This window comes from Lathyrus oleraceus, chromosome 6, assembly GCF_024323335.1.
Source record: "Lathyrus oleraceus cultivar Zhongwan6 chromosome 6, CAAS_Psat_ZW6_1.0, whole genome shotgun sequence".
NCBI classification, from domain to species: domain Eukaryota; kingdom Viridiplantae; phylum Streptophyta; class Magnoliopsida; order Fabales; family Fabaceae; genus Lathyrus; species Lathyrus oleraceus.
Genome location: NC_066584.1, coordinates 178,409,583 through 178,431,283, shown reverse-complemented (window position 1 = coordinate 178,431,283; position 21,701 = coordinate 178,409,583). Strand labels below are relative to the sequence as shown.

Sequence of the window (21,701 nt, the reverse complement as noted above, 5' to 3'; positions counted from 1 at the left end):
CTAGTTCGAGTTCACTAATCTTACTGGTAAGTTTATCAACGTCTTCTTGTAAGATTGGCTCAGGCTCGAGTACTTGAGGGAGAGACTAGGACTCAAAGTAGAAAGGAAACTTGGCTATTTGGGATCTTTTTTTCCCTTCACATACGGCTCTTTAGCGATGACATTTTTCTTCCCAAGTTCTGGACCACTTCTGACAATCTTTGTCCAAGCTTTTCTCACTTTCCTTACAACACGGTTAAGTGGATCGATATTGTTGATAACAAAAGGTACCAAGTCTTCATCTCTAGGAGGATCATTCATTGCATGTCCAAATTTCCTCATGCACAACACGGGATTGTAATTGATACACCCATGTGTACCTACTAAGGGTACGCTTGGAAATCCTCCACATCTGAGGATGATGGCTTGGGTTTCCCATTCCCTCTTGTACCACTAGATGGCACCGGTAGAGAGTGACACAAATTTTTGTCACCATGGGAGATCTTTGGATACAAAAGGACCCTTTTGCGGCGTGTGTGTTTTCATATATATGTGCAACAATGGAGCACAACATAGGAAAGTCTCACCCTTCTTCTCGTGGCGAGTTTGGAAAGTGTGGAGAAGTCTGCCAAGAGGAATGGCACTGGGTTTCCAGATAGGAAAACCTCTATTGTTGAATGATCTATGAAGTTGTCGATGTTTGGGAATAGGACGATCCCATAGATCAACAATGCTAAGATTGTAATACAAGATTCCCACTTTTCTTCTTTAGAAAACTTCCAGGCATGAACTTCTAAAAACTTCCTTATAAACCCTTTGCCATTCCCTTTAGGAGCCCAACTGGCTGCTAGTTCACCTATGTCAATACCCAATATTGTTGTTAATTTGGGCATAGTGAATTCTTCTTCAATCTTTGGGAACTGTTTATGATCTTTGATGGAGAGATTAATAATTCTCTCAAACTCTTCCAAAGTGGGAGCTATCTGGAAGTCTGGGAAAATGAAGCACCGCAATGGGATGTCATAATACTAAGCCAAGGTAGTGAGAGCTCCATAGTCCACATTCTTGTTCACTAGGTCCATCATGTTTCCATAAGAAACATAGCATTTGTACTTGACAGGCGCCAACTTGGAGCTCAAAGCTTTCAAATTGTCCAATCCAGGTTCCTTGTACTAGAATATGAATGTGCTTTTCCTGAGAAGATGATTCATGATTGCTTTGGAAAAAGTCCTTGTAGTTTCCTATAATAAACACCAGATACTAAGAGCTTTGTTTTTGTGTTATTTATGCATATGATGCATGAATGTATGAATGCATGGATGTACGGTGCATAAGCATGGCCTTCACAAGTCTAACACTGATTACGTTCCACACAGGGATCTTACCGGTTGTGATTTAGGGTTATATATTGGAACCCTATAGTCATTGATTCATTTGACTATTTTCAGCTTACGACAAAAGCATGTCGGTCGACAACTCCATCAAATGAGTCTATTCTGGGTGAGATCTTCGTACCAACCCTCGCGAAAAAAGATTCTCTAGAACCCATACTACGCGACCATCAACATTGGTTTCTAGACAAGGGTCTCAAAGTCATGGGTTTCCTTGATTGTTTGCCGCTTATGACAAAAGCATGATGGTCGACAACTCCATCAAGAAAATATACTCTGAGTGAGATCTTTGTACCTACCCTCGCGAGATAAGCTTCTCGGGGACCCGCACTACGTGACCATCAGTCTTAATTGTCCAAAGGTTTAATGTTCTACAAAGGTCCTTAGAGTCATTGATCCTAATGAAAATATTGACCGCTTACGCCAAAAGCTCGATGGTTGTCAACATTCTAAAAATAATCTACTCTAAGCGAGCTTCTCGTATCAACCCTTACGAGAAAAGCTTCTCGGTGGCCCATACTACTCAACCTCTCATATCTTAAGTTTGCACTCTAGCCTCGGGTAGAGAGTCTTTCCCACAAGGCTTCTTGCAATCAAAGTAGCATCCATTCAATGCCATAGAACCATGGAATCATACGACTGATATTACAGAAATTTAAAGCAAAAGGCAATAAATAAGGCAAGTAATTCAAAAGGATAAACACCCACACACATGAGGAAGCAACCTAAACTAGGGTTGACTTGCTTAGGGAATGATATTCCCAGCAGATCGCCAGATGTCGCTACACGAAAAATACAGAGTCACCATCGGTTTTTATTTATTCCAAAGAAAAGGAAAAATATCGAGAAAACCCCAAAAGAATGGTCATTGCAACCAAGAACAGGTTCGGAAGTCGGTTATCCAAGGGGAAGGTATTAGCGCCCCTCACATCCATGGTACTCCTTGGGAACCATCTAGGATATCTACGCTTGAATAGGTGTCGTTATCATAATGCTTACTTGCTAAGGATTTGGGTCCTCGTGTCTACTATGCTCACTTGTTGAAGTGATAAATCAGAGCCCTGTAGTTCGTGGATACAAAATGTTTGTTTCTTTGGTTGATTTTATACCTTGAAAAAGGTTTTTGAAGTAATGCCCTAAGTCTTAAACAAAAGGTTTGATGAGTTGATGTTGTTTTTATGTTTTGAAAAGAAACTGTTCTTGACTTCGGATTCCACTAAATACTATGGATAAAGGCGAATACCTCGAACTACCAAGCCAAACGTCTTGTGTTCAAAATACTCAGAACGATTATAGGAAAACTCCATTCTCATCCCTTATTTACCACTTAAGGCTCTTCCCATACAATCCTAATCGTATATTATTATGTTTTTGAATTTGATTTGAGAAAATGCCGCTTGCCGTTGGATCAAGGGTTGATTTATTGGTTATGAAATAATGAACAATCCTATGGTCTAACTGTTAACTGGAAAGCAATAACAAGTCAAAGGAAAGCGAGTAAAAAAGTACATCAAAAAGGGGAGGGGGTACATGAAAAATGCAAGGGACTTGTGCAAGAAATAAATGGTCTCGTTGTAAGGTAGCCCAAGAGAAAGTCGTGTGTGTGCATTGTGTCCTAAGCTAGAAAGCGCATAATGATATTACAAACATAACTCCCTTTCTTCTTTGAGGATGATGTCATGAGTGTTCCCTTGTAATAAAAGATTACAAATTCCAATATGCTCCAACTTGTGCTTAGATCAATCAATGGTCCAAGGTCCAATGCAAAGGTCCTAAAAGAGTCATCTAAGTCCATAGTCCCTAGTCTCATGCTTAGGTCTTAATCAAGATGAATTAAGTCGTTTTTTATGTCTTTTCCGTTTTTTCATGCTTAGTTCATTTTATGTTGATTATCAAGATGAAGGTGAAGAATGACAATGATGAATGTACAGTATGATACAAATTAAGGAAAAGGCAAAGTAAATAAATGGAAAAAAAATTAAATGTTAGAAGTTAGGTACAAGAATGTAAAAAGTTAGGAATTAGAAGGCGGAAACGTAAAAGTTAGGAGTTAGATATTAGATGTTAGGAATTAGGATTAATCGAAATCAAAGAAGAAAATAAGAGACTTATGATCAATATAAATAATATTCTAATGTTCTACTATCATAAAAAACAAATACCAAAAATATAATCAACAATCAAATTCTACAATTAAATCTACAATTGAAATCAAATAATATTCTAAAATATTCAAAATTTAATCTAACTTTTTAATATCAAATCTAAAATAATATTCTAAAATATATTATAAAATAATGTTCTAAAATAAAAATCAAATAATATTCTAATATTAATCTAAAATAATATACTAACAACTCAAAACAAGATAATGAATAAAAAAACAGAATGGGCCTCAAATTGAATGAGAAAGCCCAATCTGTGGGGGGTGCACCAACGGATTAGAGGTTTGAAGTAAGAAATGGGCGTTGAGGCCCACTGGCCTTGGTTCTCCTTGCAGGGGGTGTAGTAGACTACATCATGGTACAAACAAATAAATCCATGGGCCTTGGCCCAATCTGTCTCAGCAAAGGAGACCCAATCTCATTCCTCACGTGCCAAAACAACCTCCCCATACTCCAAACATTCCCTCCAATCCCCTGGCCGGATAGTTACCTTCCTTCGAGCCGGAGCTCATCGCCGGCGGAGGCAGAGCTCCCAACAGGGAACAACACACCACCAAAACAACCATCTCCACCTCGTGGATCCGAATCCCTTATCCAAACGAACCAACTCTCAAACTACTGATCAGATTGTGTCCAAAGGTGAAAAAACCCTAAGATGATTTTCCATAAATTAAACAGAGAGCGTTGAAGACCAAAGGCGAACAGGTTAGAGCTTCGATCTCCCTAACCTAATACTATACCATGGTAACCAAATCGGAGCAGAAGCAATGGATTGAGCAAGTTACCTGTCGGAGATGACGACAAAGACGACGACGACAATAAGAATCCCAGGTACGCTTCAATACTCTTCTAATTACACTCTATTCCTTCTTCTTCTTCTGCAATTGAGTGAATTCGTGGGACTACGAGTGAGGATTTGGAGCAGCAGCGTGTGATTCTTGAGTGACCTTGAGGTGCAAATTTTGCAGAGCTTCAATGGCTTCCCCCAACTTGCCCAAAAGTGTGATAATGATACTCTATTTGGGTAATGACTTTGCATTTGGTGTGTTGGCATGTCTGTTATGATGAATGGTCAGCTTGGTTTGAACTTTTGTTATGGTGTTGCAGCCTTGTTGTGGCCCAGTTGAACTGCTTGGTTGTTGTCATGGTTATAACTTGTTTACACGATTTGCATTGCATTGCTTGGTCTTACTATCTTGGCTTGTTAGGTCTGCTGGATAATCATGTTTCATTTTTTATTTCAAACATTGACTTATGTCATTAGCTTGTTGCAGGTTATGTTTTGCTAGGTGGTTCATCAACTTTTACTGGAACTGATGGTAATGAAGCAGTGTGTATCAGGTCAGTATGCACTACTGACTTTGTTCATGTCTGTATGGTATTGTAGGCCTAGTTCTGATAGCCATTTCTGACTGGTTGCTTGGATTCATTGCAATATCATCTTGTACCTTAGTTAGGTGTATACTTCATGTATGATTAAAGACCATATGCAACCTCATGTCATGCATTCAGCAGTTGGGTTTGGTTTTTTATGACCAACAGGTATGATATTGGTTATGCCTCATGTTCTACAGCTTAACCATTGTGTTAGAATCTAGCTTACCTAGTGCTGGCTTATGTTTTAATTCTGGTTGTGGTCTTATACAGCATGGCTTCTTGCATCTTGCTTGGCCTATGTTTCTGAAGGAGAATGGCGATCCAAAACGCAGTGGAATTTAAAATTTCTCCTTTAATGATCCTTACGAATGGGCATGATCAGTGATAGAATCGTTACCTCTTGTGGCGATCACGAATGTTGAACGATGACAACGCCTCTACTCAGTCCACACGAACGAATTCCTTCAATCTCAGTGCTAGCTGCTACGAATGAAGGCTTTGAGTGAGAAAGAGAGAGAGAGAAACGAAATTGCAAGTGTGACAATGCTTCTACACAAGGGTTCTATTTATAGAACCACTTGCGTGAGCTGCAAGCTAAAAAGCCCACTCAAGTGTATATGGCCCATATCTTATAATATGTCAAAATCACTTAAGCGCGTGGTACCTTACCATATTTCGTATTCTACTTAAGTACACCGTACCTTACGATGTTCTATAATTCACTTAAGGGCACCGTACATTACGGTATTCCTTAATTACTCTATCTCTCATCAATCCGTTCTTTGTGTGTGACCCTATAGGTTTTCGCGGCATTGGCAATTATATTAAATCACGTATTTAACGTAATAAATAGTGAGCGGTATCTAGCAACACATCACTGCTACCCAAGACACGAAAATGTCATGTGATCTGACAAATCCTTCTGTGATAATAATTATGTGTATAATTACCCTTTTGCCCTTATGTCTATATTGAACACAAGGCATCGACTGTGTCATCCTTGTCCAGTTCAATATTGGGCCCATAAACATTTATCCTGTTACGCAGGATGGGCAAATTCCATCTAGGTCACTCATGTCCCTTAGCATGCTTCGTGGAGTACCCATCAACTGTCTTTATGGTCATCCAATTACGGACAACGTGTGATCAGCAATAAGGCACTCGACTCTACATCTAGGGTCCATAGTGGTTTCAGGTCGAAGGGTGGTATACACCATTATCACCATGAGAATAACTTATGACACTTTGCATAACATTCTATATAGTATTCTCATAGCGGGTCAATCCAGTATAAATATTACTCTTAATATTCATACCTATGTTTAAGACTTGATAACTCTTTATCCATGATCCATGAGATGTGATCATCAGTCTATAAACATAATAGTCTTCATGCTTTAATGTTATCCCACTTCATAATAAAGCTTGACTACGAATACTTTAAGAATAGTGTCCTTATGTTTAATGTGATCTCATGATTAAGTCATACTTGAAACATTAAACGGACTAGCTATTCTAGGGACTTTACTAAACAAACATAATAAAGAAAAAGCCTTTTATTATTAATAAATAATTCGATACAAGTACCAAAATTATTCGCCTCTAGGGCTTACACCAACAATCTCCCACTAGCACTAGAGCCAATCAGGCATACCCCTAATTCCCATAGATCTAGTATGGCCATCATGCTTCTGCTGCGCAAGAGGCTTTGTCAGTGGGCCAACAATATTTTCAAGTGTAGGTACTCTGCATATTTTCACATCTCCTCTATCTATTATCTCTCGAATGAGGTGATAACGCCTAAGTATGTGTTTGGATCGTTGGTGAGATCTAGGCTCCTTAGCTTGTGTGATAGCATCATTCTTATCACAATAGAGACCAATGGGATCCACAATGCTAGGAACTATGTCAAGTTCACTAATGAACTTTTTGATCCAAACAGCTTCCTTTGCTGCACTTGAGGCAGCAATATACTCGGCCTCGGTTGTAGAATCAGCAATTGTATCTTGCTTTGAACTTTTCCAGCTCACAGCGCCACCGTTTAAGCAAAACACATAACCAGATTGCGATCTAAAGTCATCCTTATCTGTCTGGAAGCTAGCATCGGTGTATCCAATTACAGCCAACTCTTCCTGACCTCCATATATCAAGAATGAGTCCTTAGTCCTTCTCAAATCACTACGCCAAATAAGGGAAAAGAGGGCGCTTATTTTGGCCTATAACAGCGCTTTTAAGCGCCCTCTAATCTGGCGCTGGCATAGGTAAAGACAGCGCTTTGTTTTCCTGGAGAAAGCGCTGTCTAAAGTGGCCACATTATAGTGCGCTTTTAGAAAAAAGCGCCCTCTGGAGTGGTCCATAAAGGGACACCTTAGAGGGCGCTTTCTGGAAAAAGCGCCCTCTAAAGTTGTCAATGTAAAGTGTTTAGAGGGCGCTTTCTGGAAAAAGCGCCCTCTAAAGTTGTCAATGTAAAGTGTTCAGAGGGCGCTTATTTTTTTAAAATAACTAACACTTTAGAGGGCGCTTTGTCCAGAAAGCGCCCTCTAAAGTTGTCAATGTAAAGTGTTTAGAGGGCGCTTTCTGGACAAAGCGCCCTCTAAAGTTCTCAATGTAAAGTGTTTAGAGGGCGCTTCCTACAGAAAGCGCCCTCTAAAGTGTTAGTTATTTTAAAAAAAATTGTTTGAAAAACAGTGGATATTTAATTGGTAACCTGTTCGCATGCTGCAAAAGTGTAAAATTCATATTGATTTCATCCTTTAATCCATTGATATATACAACATGAATCCATTTATATACAACATTAATCCTCCATATATACAACATTAATATATGATTCTTTGATCAACAATATACAACAACATATTCATGATTTAGTAAAAGTACAACAACAATATACAACATATATACAACAACAGCATACAACAACAACATTCCATACATATATGTACAACAATATACAACCTAGCTATATGATTCTTTGATCAACAATGAATTGACACAATTCATCCTTCATTTCATCCAAATGAGCTCTTGAGTAAGATTTGTATTCCTCAAAGTACTACAATTAAGAGAATAAAACATATTCATGATTTAGTAACAAATTAGATGAGTTATCCGATAATATTAAAATAAACCCTAAGTTATTATTCCATACCATTTTTGGGATGTCTATACGATTCAACGCAATGATATCTCTCATAAATCTCAATACAAAAAATCCGCAATCGACCGAATTATTTTGCTGAGGACACTACACAGAAAAACAAACAATATATATATAGTTAATTTCTTACAAACACTATTATAAGCAAAAAAACAAGGGTTAAATACACTTTACCCCCCTGTAATGTTAGCGAGTTTAGGGTTACCCCCTGGGAAAGAAACCAATCCGTCCGGATGCCGCCAATGTGAAGTCAACAAGGCTTATTTGATTGAATTTGCTAAAGAGATTGTTGAGGAGATAGATTGCAGAGTCGGAAAGCTTAACAAGTTAGAAAAACTGAAGAAAAAGATTGCAATGGAAAAGAGGAAAAACTTATGGTTAATGTTTGTAATTGGTCTGTCATGGATGTTGATAGCAGCTATGGTTAAGTTAGTCTAATGAGTCTGTCATGTAATTGTTATGTCATTAGTGTTTTTCAGCAATGTAATGTTGAACTTGTAATGTGTTCATCAATGAAATGTAATCTGTTCATCAATCTTAAACTGTCAGTGCAGCATCATTATTTGATTAAACTTTCAGCATTCAATCTACCAATAATGACAGAAAAAAGTTATATCATAATGAAAGAGCAAAATTGCAAAATCATCAGAAAACTACAGAACAATTTTATAGTCAGTAATTCTAAAGAAAATATGACATAGTAAACATATAAAGTCAGTAATTCTAAAGAAATATTGAATTTGCTACAGAACAATTTTATATGCAGGTGGTAGAGGTGGTTCCATCTCAACTTGTAATGGAGCTTTAGATCTCTCAAAATCAATTTTGGAAGCAGTTAAACATGCAATTTTAGCTTGTCTCTATGTCTCTGAGAGGAATATCAACCAAATTTTGCAATGCTTGTACCTACTTAATGAGGCATATGCCTACAGTCATGATGCAAACTCCACTCACACTAGCAAACTAGAACTTAGAATTGGCGTTCTAGATATATGCAGAATGTGAGAGAATTCTTTACCTTGAATTAATTTTTAATGATAGCAAATTGTGTGATCATCATCCAAATGTTGGTTGTGCATTGCATTACATGATACATGTGTGTTTATTATGTTTTTCATCCCACTATATTGTTGCATAACTGTACATATAAACCTACATTGATATTTCCCTTTAAATATCAATTAAAATGCATTTTATGTCAGTAAGCATCGATACATAAAGCCTCTGCATCGATACATACAGCATGAAATAAATCACAAAACCTTTCTGTTCAGTATGCATCGATGCATACGAGCCATGCATCAATACATGGAAGACAAAATACTCTATGCATCGATACACACGATCCCTGCATCGATACATGACAAATTGAAACAGCCTGTGTATCAATACATACGCACCAGGCATCGATACATACTAGTGTAATAAGCACTTGCATCGATACACACGACTTTTGCATCGATACATGAATAATAAATTTCACCAAAATTTACATTACTTACAGTATGCATCGATGCACACTATCATGTATCAATACATAAAGCTGTTTTGTGGTATAACAGCAACTGTTTTTGCAGCATATAAAAGACAGGTTACAACAGCAGTGCAAAAACACGAATTCATTGAGGGAAAACAATTGAACACAGATCAAAAAGCAGTGTTGGAGCAATTGTTTTGAGAGCACATAGTAACCAAACTGTAAATGTACAGACACTTGCAGAGTTAGCATCCATTGAAGAGTTAGCATCCAATGGCAAATGGCATCCATTGAAGGTGAGTAACTGAATTTCAATTATGCATGTTACATCCCATTTTGATATACTAAAAGGATTACAAAATACATGTCTTCAAAGATCAGTTGGCATTACAAAAGAGTTTTCCAAAAGGATTACAAAATACATAGCAGAAACATAATAATCAGTCCCTCATGTGTGCTTATGTACAAGTGTTTTTATAGCAAAAGTCTCCTTGTGGCCCACCTTAGAGCATAAGACTAAAAACCCACATTTATGCTTACACACCACCCTTACCCTATCTCCCTCATTTTTCACAAAAGAAATTTCCCTCCCATTAAGCACTGACCACTCACGGATAGCTGCCCTAAAGTCATCAAGTGTGTTGAATTCCATACCCCACTTGAATATAAAGTCTTTGTTTAGATGCTCTTTCCTAAACCTAGCATACTTGGGCCTTTCTTCATCACAAGAATCATCTGGGTCAGAACTATTCAACTCATCACTATAGTATACATCATCTGAATCCATACTCTTATTGGGCTCCTCCATACTGTTATTGGGCTCCCACCTAATAGGCTTAGTAACATCTATTCCTTCAAAACCATCAAAGTAAGCAGTAGCTCTTTCATCTTCACTGTCATCTAACCCCTCTACCTTCTCCTCATCTAACCCATCAATTCCATTATCAGGGGGGTGGTCATCATCATTCACACATTTAGGTTCCCTATCAGCAGGGTCCATGTTCCCAGTACTATGTTCAACATACAAATCTCCTTTCACATTCATTGCACTAAAGTATAGAGCAAAATCATCAACAGCATCATCTTTCCTAATCAGAAAAAAACCATTTTGAATTTCTAAAACTTTTGTCCATACCCTAACACAATCAGCCTTATACCCTAACCTACTCAACAACTTCTCAATGTTATCCATGTTCCAATTTGAAACATGTATCCCATTAACTGTCGTATCCGTACCCCCTCTGTATATAATTTCTTCTTCAAAAACCCTGTAAAATTCACCCCCATGGTGGAGTGTAACACTAAAGTGTTGTGAATCCTGTCAATATATTATACCCACATGTCAAAGATTGTTGATTTCAAAATTTTACCCTACGACATTGATGAACTTCAAATTTTTACTAACCTCGGACTTTGGACACTTCACTGAGCTCGTCTTCACTGAGCTGGATCGCTTCTTCGTATTCGCTGAGGTTGTCTTCATCTTCGTCTTCACTGCGGTCGTCTTTCTCGTTTGCTTCGTTCCCTGCATTCTTCTTCTTCGTCTTCGTCTTCCCCTGGAAATTTCGTCTTCGTCTTCCCTGCTATGTTCAGAACCCTAATTTTCTAAGGGGGTATTTGAAATTAAAAAGTGTAAAATGACACATAATCACTTTAACAAAATTAAAAATATGCCAGGTGTAGGACCTCTTATTAGATTCCATGCCACCTGGATATTAGGGGGTTCTATGAAGGAATCTACATAACATAAGGGGGGGTTTACAAAAAATATTTTTACAGGGGGGTAATCCTAAACTCGCTAACATTACAGGGGGGAAAAGTGTATTTAACCCAAAAAACAAACACTATTATAAGCAAAAATAAGATACTTAATATATACCTGAACTCTGACCCAGGTAATGTCCGTCCTAATGCGGTAATTCTTTTTCGATCTAAATTTCATTATTGCCCTAACAAAATAAAAACGTATATTGAAATCAATCTGACAGACATAATTAAATATAGAAATACACACGAATATTTAGGGGAATTTCACTTACGTGTCAACCGTCTTCTTCAAACCCGGATATTTACTCCAATCACCCGATAACGAATCGAGATAATACACTATTAGTCTCGAAAGATCCATAGCAACCAACACCCAGTGACCACTGTAAAATAAAACAAAAATTTAGATGAATGAAAATTTTCTACGTAAAAGATATACATAGATTAGAATGAAATTATTAGAAAGAAAATCTAACCCGTTGCCAGAATTAAACGGTAAAAAATACAAACTGCGTGTAGTATTATCACCGGCCGCCATGAATCTATCGACTAGATCATTCTTTACGGATGTTGGATTTTTCGATATTAACGTTGCGTTGACACGGGAAGCAGCAATAAAATTGAAACGGTTACACAATTCAGTTCCCCGCATCAATTTGTCATACATATACCTTAAATAGAAACATAATAAATATTAGACTACTCATTGAAATGTGTAAATAAATTGTTCAACTAAGTAAATTATAGATTGATCGGAGTACCATATGTATGTATGAATGATAGCGATGCCCAATTCGTCGTGCTCAAAAAGTTGTTGCATGTCCTCCTTTCCAATTATTTCGAAATGAGCTTTTCCGAAAACACCTTCATCAAAATCTATACTACGAATGGACCCGTCCATAATATCGGACTCTTCCACCATTTTCTCAAGACGCATCATAATTTGAGATTTTGTCCCGGCCGTCGTTGGAATATCCTTCGTTGGAATATCCTTCGTTGGAATATCCTTACCATCGCTTTTCAACTTTCGACCGGGAACCTAAAAATTCATATAAAATAAATCATTACTTTTTGTGATGCAAAAGAATCGTTGTGTATATAATTCAATGGGTATATATATTTGTACCTCTTTTTGAGATGCAACCGACTCGATGCGTCTTGAAATCCCTTTACCAGCTTTAGGGGTGGGTCTTGTAGGAGTCTAACATTACCATGTAATAAGGATTGATTAAATATCATAATTGTAGCTGAATTGAAATGTGAATACTAAATATTCATAATCATTTAGAACATATATACCTCGGCATCAGGGAAAATTAGATCTGACGGCCAACCAACAAAGGATCCGACTGCATCTCGCATCAACGTTGTCTCTGAAACAACGTCAGGTAATGGTAGACGGGCGTCCGTATCGAATACGAGGTCAACCGAAACTTTCATAAATCCCACCGGGAGGGGATTATGGTGAAGTAATTCACCCGAAGTATTGTGCACTTTTCCCTTGCCAACCATGCGATAAGTTGGTGACGATAGATACAGCTGACAAGGTGAAATGCCCTAAACCAATAATAAATGTTATTGTTAACTTGTATATGTGTCAAGTAAAAAAGTGCTATTTTAATTTCATAATAACATATATAATTACCTCGGGAAATTTCGGTTGATGATTGATACTAGCTCGGTCACTAGTATCTTTTGCCTCGGAAGCGCACCTTTCCTCTCTATACCTTGCATTCTCGTTTTGCAGTTGGAGTACTTGTGCCCTTAACTCCGCCAAGGTCTCCATCACCTCTTTGTTGGTAGGATTTTTTGTTTTTGTTTTTTTATAAAATGACGAAGGAGTCACACCAAAACCCTTACCCCTCACACGACCGGAATACTCAGGAACATTTAGTACTCGACTAAGTACGCTCCTGCAATCCTGGACCTCGGTTGAAGGTACGGTTTGGGATAAAGTCTCCTGAAATATTATTAGAGGAGATTAAAAATGAATTATATGTCTAACAAAATTTTCGATATAATTAAAGAAATAATGTTACATATACTTACACATTCGTCATAAACATTTTGGACCGCTTCAACGACAACCCCATCCTTCCCAACCCGAGCAGCCTTCCATAATACGTGCTCCGGAAGAGATGTTGCGTCACTTTTCTCCTCGGCTAGCTACACATTGAATTAGATTATAAGATCATCAATTATAACATATTGTGACAATGTATAAGCTCATAGCATTTGAATATACTCACAATTCTTTGTTGTAACCGTGCATAACCCGTACGCCCTTTTTTGTACGGATACGCGGGTTTTGATGCCCTTTTCCTATTTATGTCGCTTACTTCCTGGATAAAAAAGTTTAAGGCATATTAGAACCAAGTAACTTAACAATTGTATAATAGCATAATTAATAGACATTACATGGAATTTTTCGTTTCTTCGTTTGGCGACAAAGTTATCCCATTCCTCGGCTGAAATAATCTCGGCATACTTCATTGGCCGTTCTCCTTCAACAAATTTTCCTTCCTCATCCTTGAGAAATTTGTTGCACAAAAAGGATCGAAATCCTCGGAGTCTTTTTCCGGCCAATTGAATACAATATTTTTGCCGGCTTTCATCGATGTGAAAGGATCTCTAAAAAACATACAAATGGAGTGTGTTATAAACATACAAATAGTCAACAAAAAAAACATATAACAATATATGGTAAGTACCTGTATCTCCGACCATATTTTTTCCTTGCCAACCTTCAAGTCCGGACTTCTCCAATTATCACATGTAATCGGAATATGTTGGCGAACAAGGAAACCAATGTAACTTGCCAACATTGAACCGTTAGGCTCAATTAGTTGGTCTTCAGCACTCCAATGTACTTCAAATTTTACACCCTTGTCTCTTGCACGAATGATTGACTTCATAACAGTCAATCCTCGTTTGATTTCTTTTTCAACATTATTACGTGATTCATTCGCGGCATTGGTATCGTCTTGGTTAGCCATTTTATCTGTAATATAGAAATGATTCAATAAGACCCAAGTAAGACAATGATTCAATACGTGAACACATTCATATACCAATGCATGCAACAATCTAAACTCTTTTTTTTTATCATTATTGAATACAAACTCACACACACCTACTGCATGCAAAAGACCAATGCAAACTTATGGTGTTTGGAACATGAACAAACTTGCATCCATAATCATCAAACTTCCAAGCACAAGCTCAAACACACTTCAAATATATCAGTTTTCAATCAGAAATAAAAAACTCAGTTTGCCCTAAACAACATTAATCAACATAATGCACAAAATGAAAAACTAAGTTTAGAAAATGCCCTAATCAAACACATGAAGAAAGTGAACGGTAACGATGGAGAAGAGAAATACCTTAAAGGTGACGGTAACGATGGAGAAGAAAGTGAACAGTGACGGTGGAAGAGGATAACGCAGTGAACGTGAACGGTGAGGGAGGAAGAACGAACGGCGACGATGACGGTGAGGGAGGGAGAACGAACGGAGGACGAGAGTAATCGCAGTAGAGAGTAATCGCAGTTGAGAGAAAACCCAGTTACGTAAACGAAATAGCTTATAGAGAGGGAAAATAAAGAGACATGCAGTATATGTTATAATTTTAATGTTTACTAAAGGGGACCTTAGAGGGCGCTTTTTTAAAAAAAGCGCCCTCTAAAGGGGGCCTAAGAGGGCGCTTCTGAAAGCGCTCTCTAAGGCTTTCCAAAAGCGCATTCTAAACTGGAAATGTACATGGACTTAGAGAGCGCTTTTTCAAAAGCGCCCTCTAAGGGTAACCTTAGAGGGCGCTTTCACAAAAGCGCCCTCTATTGTTGTCCCTCCATTTTTTTTTGGCTTCACTTTAGAGGGCGCTTTGTTACAAAAGCGCCCTCTAAAGGGGGTCTAAGAGGGCGCTTCTAAAAGCGCTCTCTAAGGCTTTCCAAAAGCGCCTTATAAACTGGAAATGTACATGGACATAGAGAGCGCTTTTTTAGAAGCGCCCTCTAAGGTTACCCTTAGAGGGCGCTTTCAATAAAGCGTCCTCTATTGGTGTCCCTCCATTTCTCATTATTTTTTCGCTTCACTTTAGAGTGCGCTTTGTTACAAAAGCGCCCTCTAAAGTGCGCTGTCTATTCTAGTAGTATGCTCCTTATTTTTTCTCTTCACTTTAGAGTGCGCTTTTGTAATAAAGCGCCCTCTAAGGGGCGCTGTCTATTCCAGTTTTTGGCGTAGTGAATACTTAAGGATATTCTTGACAGCTACCCAATGGGCATCACCAGGATCAGATTGGTACCTACTCGTTGCACTTAAAGCATACGAGACATCTGGTCGAGTACATAACATGGCATACATGATAGATCCTATTGCAGATGCATATGGAATCTTATTCATGTGATCCATTTCTTCCTTAGTTGAAGGGGATTGTGTTTTTGATAAACACAGGCCATGTTGCATAAGTATGAATCCTTTCTTGGAATCATGCATATTAAAGCATCTCAGCACTTTGTCTATGTACGTACTCTGACTTAGGCCAAGCAGTTTTTGTGATCTATCTCTATAGATTCTGATTCCTAATATATAGGTTGTTTCACCTAGGTCCTTCATAGAAAAGCATTTCCCCAACCAAGACTTTACTTGTTGCAGGGTAGGGACATCGTTTCCAATGAGTAATATGTCATCTACATATAATACAAGGAAAACGATCATGCTCCCACTAACCTTCTTGTAGACACAAGGCTCATCTTCGTTCTTGATGAATCCATATTGTTTTACCGTTTCATCAAAATGAAGATTCCAGCTTCTGGAAGCTTGCTTCAATCCATAGATTGATCTTTGTAACTTACATATCTTTTGGGCTTCTTCTGGTATGTCAAATCCTTCAGGCTGTGTCATGTACACATCCTCAAGAAGATTCCCATTAAGGAAAGTAGTTTTGACATCCATCTGCCATATTTCATAATCATGATATGCAGCGATAGCAAGTAAAATCCGAACAGATTTAAGCATTGCAACTGGTGAAAAGGTTTCATCATAGTCAACCCCATGAATTTGTTTATATCCTTTTGCAACCAGTCTTGCCTTATAGGTATGTACCTTACCATCCATGTCAATCTTCTTTTTGAAGACCCACTTGCATCCTATAGGGTTAACTCCTACAGGAGGCTCTACCAAGGTCCAAACTTGGTTTGTGTATATGGAATCCATTTCAGATTTCATGGCTTCTAGCCACTTCTCAGACTCGGGACCAGTTATGGCCTCTTGGTAGGTCACAGGCTCATCTTGATCCATGAGTAATACATCACCTTGATCAGTTATGAGATATCCATATCTCTTAGGTATGTGACGTATCCTGCTTGACCTACGTTGGTCTTGTTCTACTTGAGCAAGTTGCTCTTCCACAACTACTTGTGTTTCCTACTCTAATTCCTCCATAGGTGTGTCGATGCTTTGTGATTCTTGAATTTCTTAAAGCTCTACTTTCCTCCCACTGATTCCTTTGGAAATAAAATCCTTTTCTAGGAAAACTCCAGTTCGAGCGACAAACACTTTGCCCTCAGAAGGATTGTAGAAGTAATACCCTCTTGTTTCTTTAGGATACCCCATAAATAAGCATTTGTCAGATTTGGGCTCAAGCTTTGTTGAAATTTGTCGTTTCACATAAACTTCGCAACCCCAAATCTTCATGTAAGACATATGTGGTTTCTTACCACTCCATATCTCATATGGTGTCTTCTCAACCTTTTTGGATGGAACACGGTTAAGTGTGTAAGCTGCTGTCAATAGTGCATGTCCCCAAAAGGAGTTTGGAAGATCGGCGTGACTCATCATGGATTGGACCATGTCTAATAGGGTTCGATTTCTTCTCTCAGATATACCATTCCATTGGGGTGTTCCAGGAGGAGTAAGTTGGGATAGGATCCCACACTCTTTCAGATGGTCATCAAACTCTAGGCTTAAATACTCACCACCTCGATCTGATCGAAGAGTTTTAATATTCTTACCTAGTTGGTTTTGTACTTCATTCTTGAATTCCTTGAACTTTTCAAAGGACTCTGATTTGTGTTTCATTAAATACACATAACCATATCTACTGAAATCATCAGTAAATGTGATGAAGTACTGAAAACCTCCTTTGGCTGGTATGTTCAGTGGTCCACATACATCAGTATGTATGAGGGCCAAAAGATCATTAGCTCTTTCACCTTTCCTGTGAATGGAGACTTTGTCATCTTTCCAATTAAACAAGATCTGCATGTCTCATATGATTCATAATCAAAAGAGTCCAACAGTCCATCTTTATGGAGTTTGGAAATGCGTTTCTCATTTATGTGGCCTAATCGACAATGCCAAAGGTAAGTTGGATTTAACTCATTAGGTTTCATCCTTTTAGTATTAATGTTATAAATAGGCATTTCAAGATCAAGGACATATAGTCCATTGTTCATTTGTGCAGTAGCATAGAATATATTATTCAAATAAATTGAGCAACAATTATTCTTTATTATAAATGAAAAACCAAACTTGTCCAAACAAGAAACAGAAATAATATTCCTGCTAATTGCAGGTACATAATAACAGTTCTCTAACTGAATTATTAAACCACTAGGTAAAGTCAATACATAAGTTCCTACGGCTAAAGCAGCAACCTTTGCTCTGTTGCCAACTCGTAGGTCGACTTCACCTTTTGCCAAATCTCTACTCCTTTTTAGTCCCTGCACATTGGTACAAATGTGAGAACCGCATCCAGTATCTAATACCCATGATGCAGAAGTAGATAAATTAATTTCAATAACAAAAATACCTGAAGTTGAAGTCTCTACTCCATTCTTCTTATCTTCCAGGTACTTTGGGCAGTTTCTCTTCCAGTGTCCGGTCTTACCGCAATGGAAGCAGGTGTCTTCTTTTGATATGCCTCCACTAGGCTTCAAAGCAGCAACAGTGGGTTTGGGTTTGGCAACTTCCTTGCCTTTCCCTTTATCACCCTGCTTGGTGGGCCTTTTGTTCTGTCTCTTTCCATTTCCGATCATCAGAATGGACTTCCCTTTTGACTTCAGATTCTGCTCAGCAGTTCTTAACATGGCTAGCAGTTCAGGAAGAGATTTGTCCATATCATTCATATTACTGAATCTATCTGGTAACGATTGCAAGATCAAATCAGTCGCAAGTTCCTTTCCGAGGGGAAAACCCAACCTCTCAAGGTTTTCCACATACCCAATCATCTTGAGCACATGGGGACCTACAGGGGCTCCCTCATCTTATCAAAATGGATGCAAAACTTGAAACATCAACAAAACGGTATTCTACAAATGTTAAAATGTAACAGTATTGGTGATGATGATTAAATTATGTTATATTAGATTTATACCTTGTTATGCTAGGTATATGTTTTATGTTAGTTCTACCTCTCTTAATAAATCATTAAAAAAACTATCGAATTTTTCTAGAAATCCAATGCACCAGCACCCCCATATCGATTTTTTGAAAAAACGCTGTGGCACTCCCGCTCCCATTCGGTGCCGCCCCTATTATATATTGAATTTCTCCACACAAAAAAAATCCAGTTAAACCCAAAACTTCTAATACCAATTTTATTAAATAACTATAATAAATGCATAAAATCTATGCACTTATATCAAATTTGTGTAGAAGTTTTGAAATTTTACGTAAGGTAGCCGGTATATACAAACATTTTAACAGTAAGGTAGCTGTGACTGATATCTTTTTGAAGAGATTTCAATAAAAATATTGATAAAACTTTAAAGGAGAAATTTGAAGTGCACTATAATGGTACTATTGGTGCTAATTTTCAAACATATGAAATATGAATTTTTCTCTTAAGAATAAATGATTGTCAATTAATAATATGCAATAAAAAGTCCCAACATTAGTTAAAATAACGTAATAAAATGAGGCCATTCATCTATTGGTCACAAATTAAAACAATACAATACAATTCACATTGTTTACATAAATTCCACAAAATGACAATGACATGCTCATAAGTTTTAAACAAAGAAACCAAAATATGCACTAGAATAGTCTGGTAACTCATCAAATAGTTCCAGCCAAATCAACCATAAGAGTTTTATAGTGACCAGTAATATTGCCTCTTGCCTTGTGGCATATCGATCTCGCCATGAAGATCGCTATTCATAGCCTGTGAATATTGGCCGAGACCGGGAACAGGTTCGGGCGACAAACAGTTACGAGAATCAACCCCCTTTAAAAACCAAGCAGCATTTGGAAGTTGAAAACTGGCTGCACCTTGAGAAGATTGCTTTGTCATGAGTGAAGAACCATTGAAATTCAACAAGTAGTTGTTCATCTCCACACTTGGTGATGTTGTGTTTCTAGAATACCATGTTTGGTTTGACAGAAGAGAGAGAGCACAGCTCGAATCTGTGACTTCATTGTAGTTTGCCGTTGGAAGATGTCTAGCGCCATCGAAGTTTGTTGTTTGCTGAAAAAACTCGGATGGCGGCATCCATGAGTTGTTTTGCCATGTAAATGGCGTTGTTTGATCGCCGCGTACCAGCTCGGATGATCTTGTAGTTAGCATTGAGTTGTTCTGGTATGAAGCACATTCCATCAGAAAGTTATCACATTTGCCATTGTTATCTGTTGACACAATAGCCAGACAATGTTATTGTTCAACTCATAAGAAACCAATATTAAAACATTTGGTAGATTCTATCAAGATTACATGTTTAAGCAATATAGTATATATGAAAGCATGGCTTATAATTTCTAACCAAAAGTAGGTGGAGAGAGTGTGGGAAAGCGCGAGGTAAACACGGAGCTCGGTTGAGGCTTTCTCCGCCTTTCATTATGGCCAGCTAGTCGCCTGCGGCAACTTCGTTTTCCTTGATCAAATTCAGGCAGCTGATGGAATCTGTGCAGGTGCTATCAAAGAGGATGTTAGTTTTTCTGAGATATATATGTTATCACAGTTATGCAACAAAGTAGTACAAAAGAAAACAAAACCCTAATCTTCTATAGTTGGCTGTACCATGCAATCAGCAGTAGAACGAAAGACTATGGGTGAGAAAGTTTTTCTCCCTTATTTCTAAGAGTCTACTGCCGACTGACTATAGTTAGGGGTAGCAAACAAGTATATCCGCTCTATTTAAGTCCATCCCGCAAAAGACAACAAAAAATCAAGATGCAGCGACATAGTTTAGGGTGCGAGTCTAAAATTTTGACCGGCTATTTTTCTGTGGGGAAGGCATGTGGACATTGCACCCATTGCAAAAATTCTTGATAATACTTGTGCAAAAGTCTGGTAAAATAGCGTGGGGCCAACATATTAGAGGTTGCGGACATAAAACCTTAGTTCAACCCAGCTTTGGCAGCCCTACCACTAGGGATCCAATAAGACATGAGATAAGAATAAGACTTCCTCCACAAAGATAAAATGTGGCTTTTAAGTTACCAAAAGCCTTTATAAGTGCTTATGGAGATGTTACATAATAAAACTTAAAAGTTCGAATTATCTTTACGAAATTGAGATACATATAAATATCTAAACCTCTCACCAGCAACTCCCCCTTATAACAACCAACAAACAGTATATATTGTGAATAAAACATAAAAAATGAAAAAAAAGAGACAAAATGAGGCAGAAAAAAGTAAACCAGAACATACCCATTATAGAAAAATAAAAATCGAAAGAAGAATATTTGAAATATTTAATACTAAACAAAAGTAGAATGGTCAAAGAAGAAGATAAAGAACAACATGTGACCTGCTACACTGTTGGCAAAACCTCTGATCCAAACCAGAAACAACAACAGAAGGAGATTTTGAATGCATGCAACAAACCTTATGTCTAGAATAATAAGCCTTAGCGCCACTCAGATCTACTTTACAACCTTCAACTTGACACCTAGGGGGATGACTTCCCTTCTTCATCATAATCCCCATAGATGAAGAAGAAGATGAAGATGAACGACCATTAGGTTTGGTTTGAGGTGCTGTATCTTCAAAGTATATTTTTTGACCAAACTTTAAGCCATCAATGAACTCAGTTGATGAGTTAGGTTGTGATGGTGAAGAGGGAGAAGGTACAAAACCAGAAGTCATTGGTGCAAACAAAAAGTTTTAACAATAAATGGCTCAAGTTACTAGTAGGAACTATAACTAGATGAAGTGTTTTCATTTTATTATATTATAGTTAAGAAAGTACATAAGGATATTTGGATATTATATGATAAAATAAAAGGGTTTGTGAAAAGGAAGGAAGTGACAATGTTTGATGTCAGTATGGTACGTACGCTTGTCTGTCTAAAGAGAAGTTGATGGGGGAGAAAGTAGACAAGAGAGGAGAAATAATTGAGTTTGTACTTTTTTGTTGCTTTTACTATTTTGTATTGAGAG

General features: G+C 37.7%; 1 protein-coding gene across 2 annotated transcripts; it reads right to left on the bottom strand.

Moving 5' to 3' along the window:
* Window positions 1-19,219: 19,219 nt before the first annotated feature.
* On the bottom strand, window positions 19,220-21,494 carry LOC127097522 (squamosa promoter-binding-like protein 9). Of its 2 annotated transcripts, none has more exons than XM_051036022.1 (3): window positions 21,147-21,494; window positions 20,078-20,228; window positions 19,220-19,943 (listed from the first exon to the last, which is right to left on the bottom strand). In XM_051036022.1, the coding sequence occupies exons 1-3, from the start codon at window positions 21,405-21,407 to the stop codon at window positions 19,411-19,413; spliced, it is 945 nt and encodes a 314-aa protein (XP_050891979.1). In that variant the 5' UTR covers window positions 21,408-21,494; the 3' UTR covers window positions 19,220-19,410. The 2 variants fall into 2 exon arrangements, with proteins under 2 accessions (XP_050891979.1, XP_050891978.1); XM_051036021.1 differs by having other exon boundaries at window positions 20,078-20,217; window positions 21,070-21,493.
* Window positions 21,495-21,701: the final 207 nt, after the last annotated feature.

Bases quoted from the DNA above. Each gene is read 5' to 3' on its own strand.
- LOC127097522 (XM_051036021.1), bottom strand. From the start codon at position 21,407: ATGACTTCTGGTTTTGTACCTTCTCCCTCTTCACCATCACAACCTAAC. The intron at 20,218-21,069 runs GTCACATGTTGT...GCACCTGCACAG, and splicing joins TTTTGCCAACAGTGTAGCAG to ATTCCATCAGCTGCCTGAAT. The intron at 19,944-20,077 runs GTTAGAAATTAT...TTGTGTCAACAG, and splicing joins ACTCTCTCCACCTACTTTTG to ATAACAATGGCAAATGTGAT.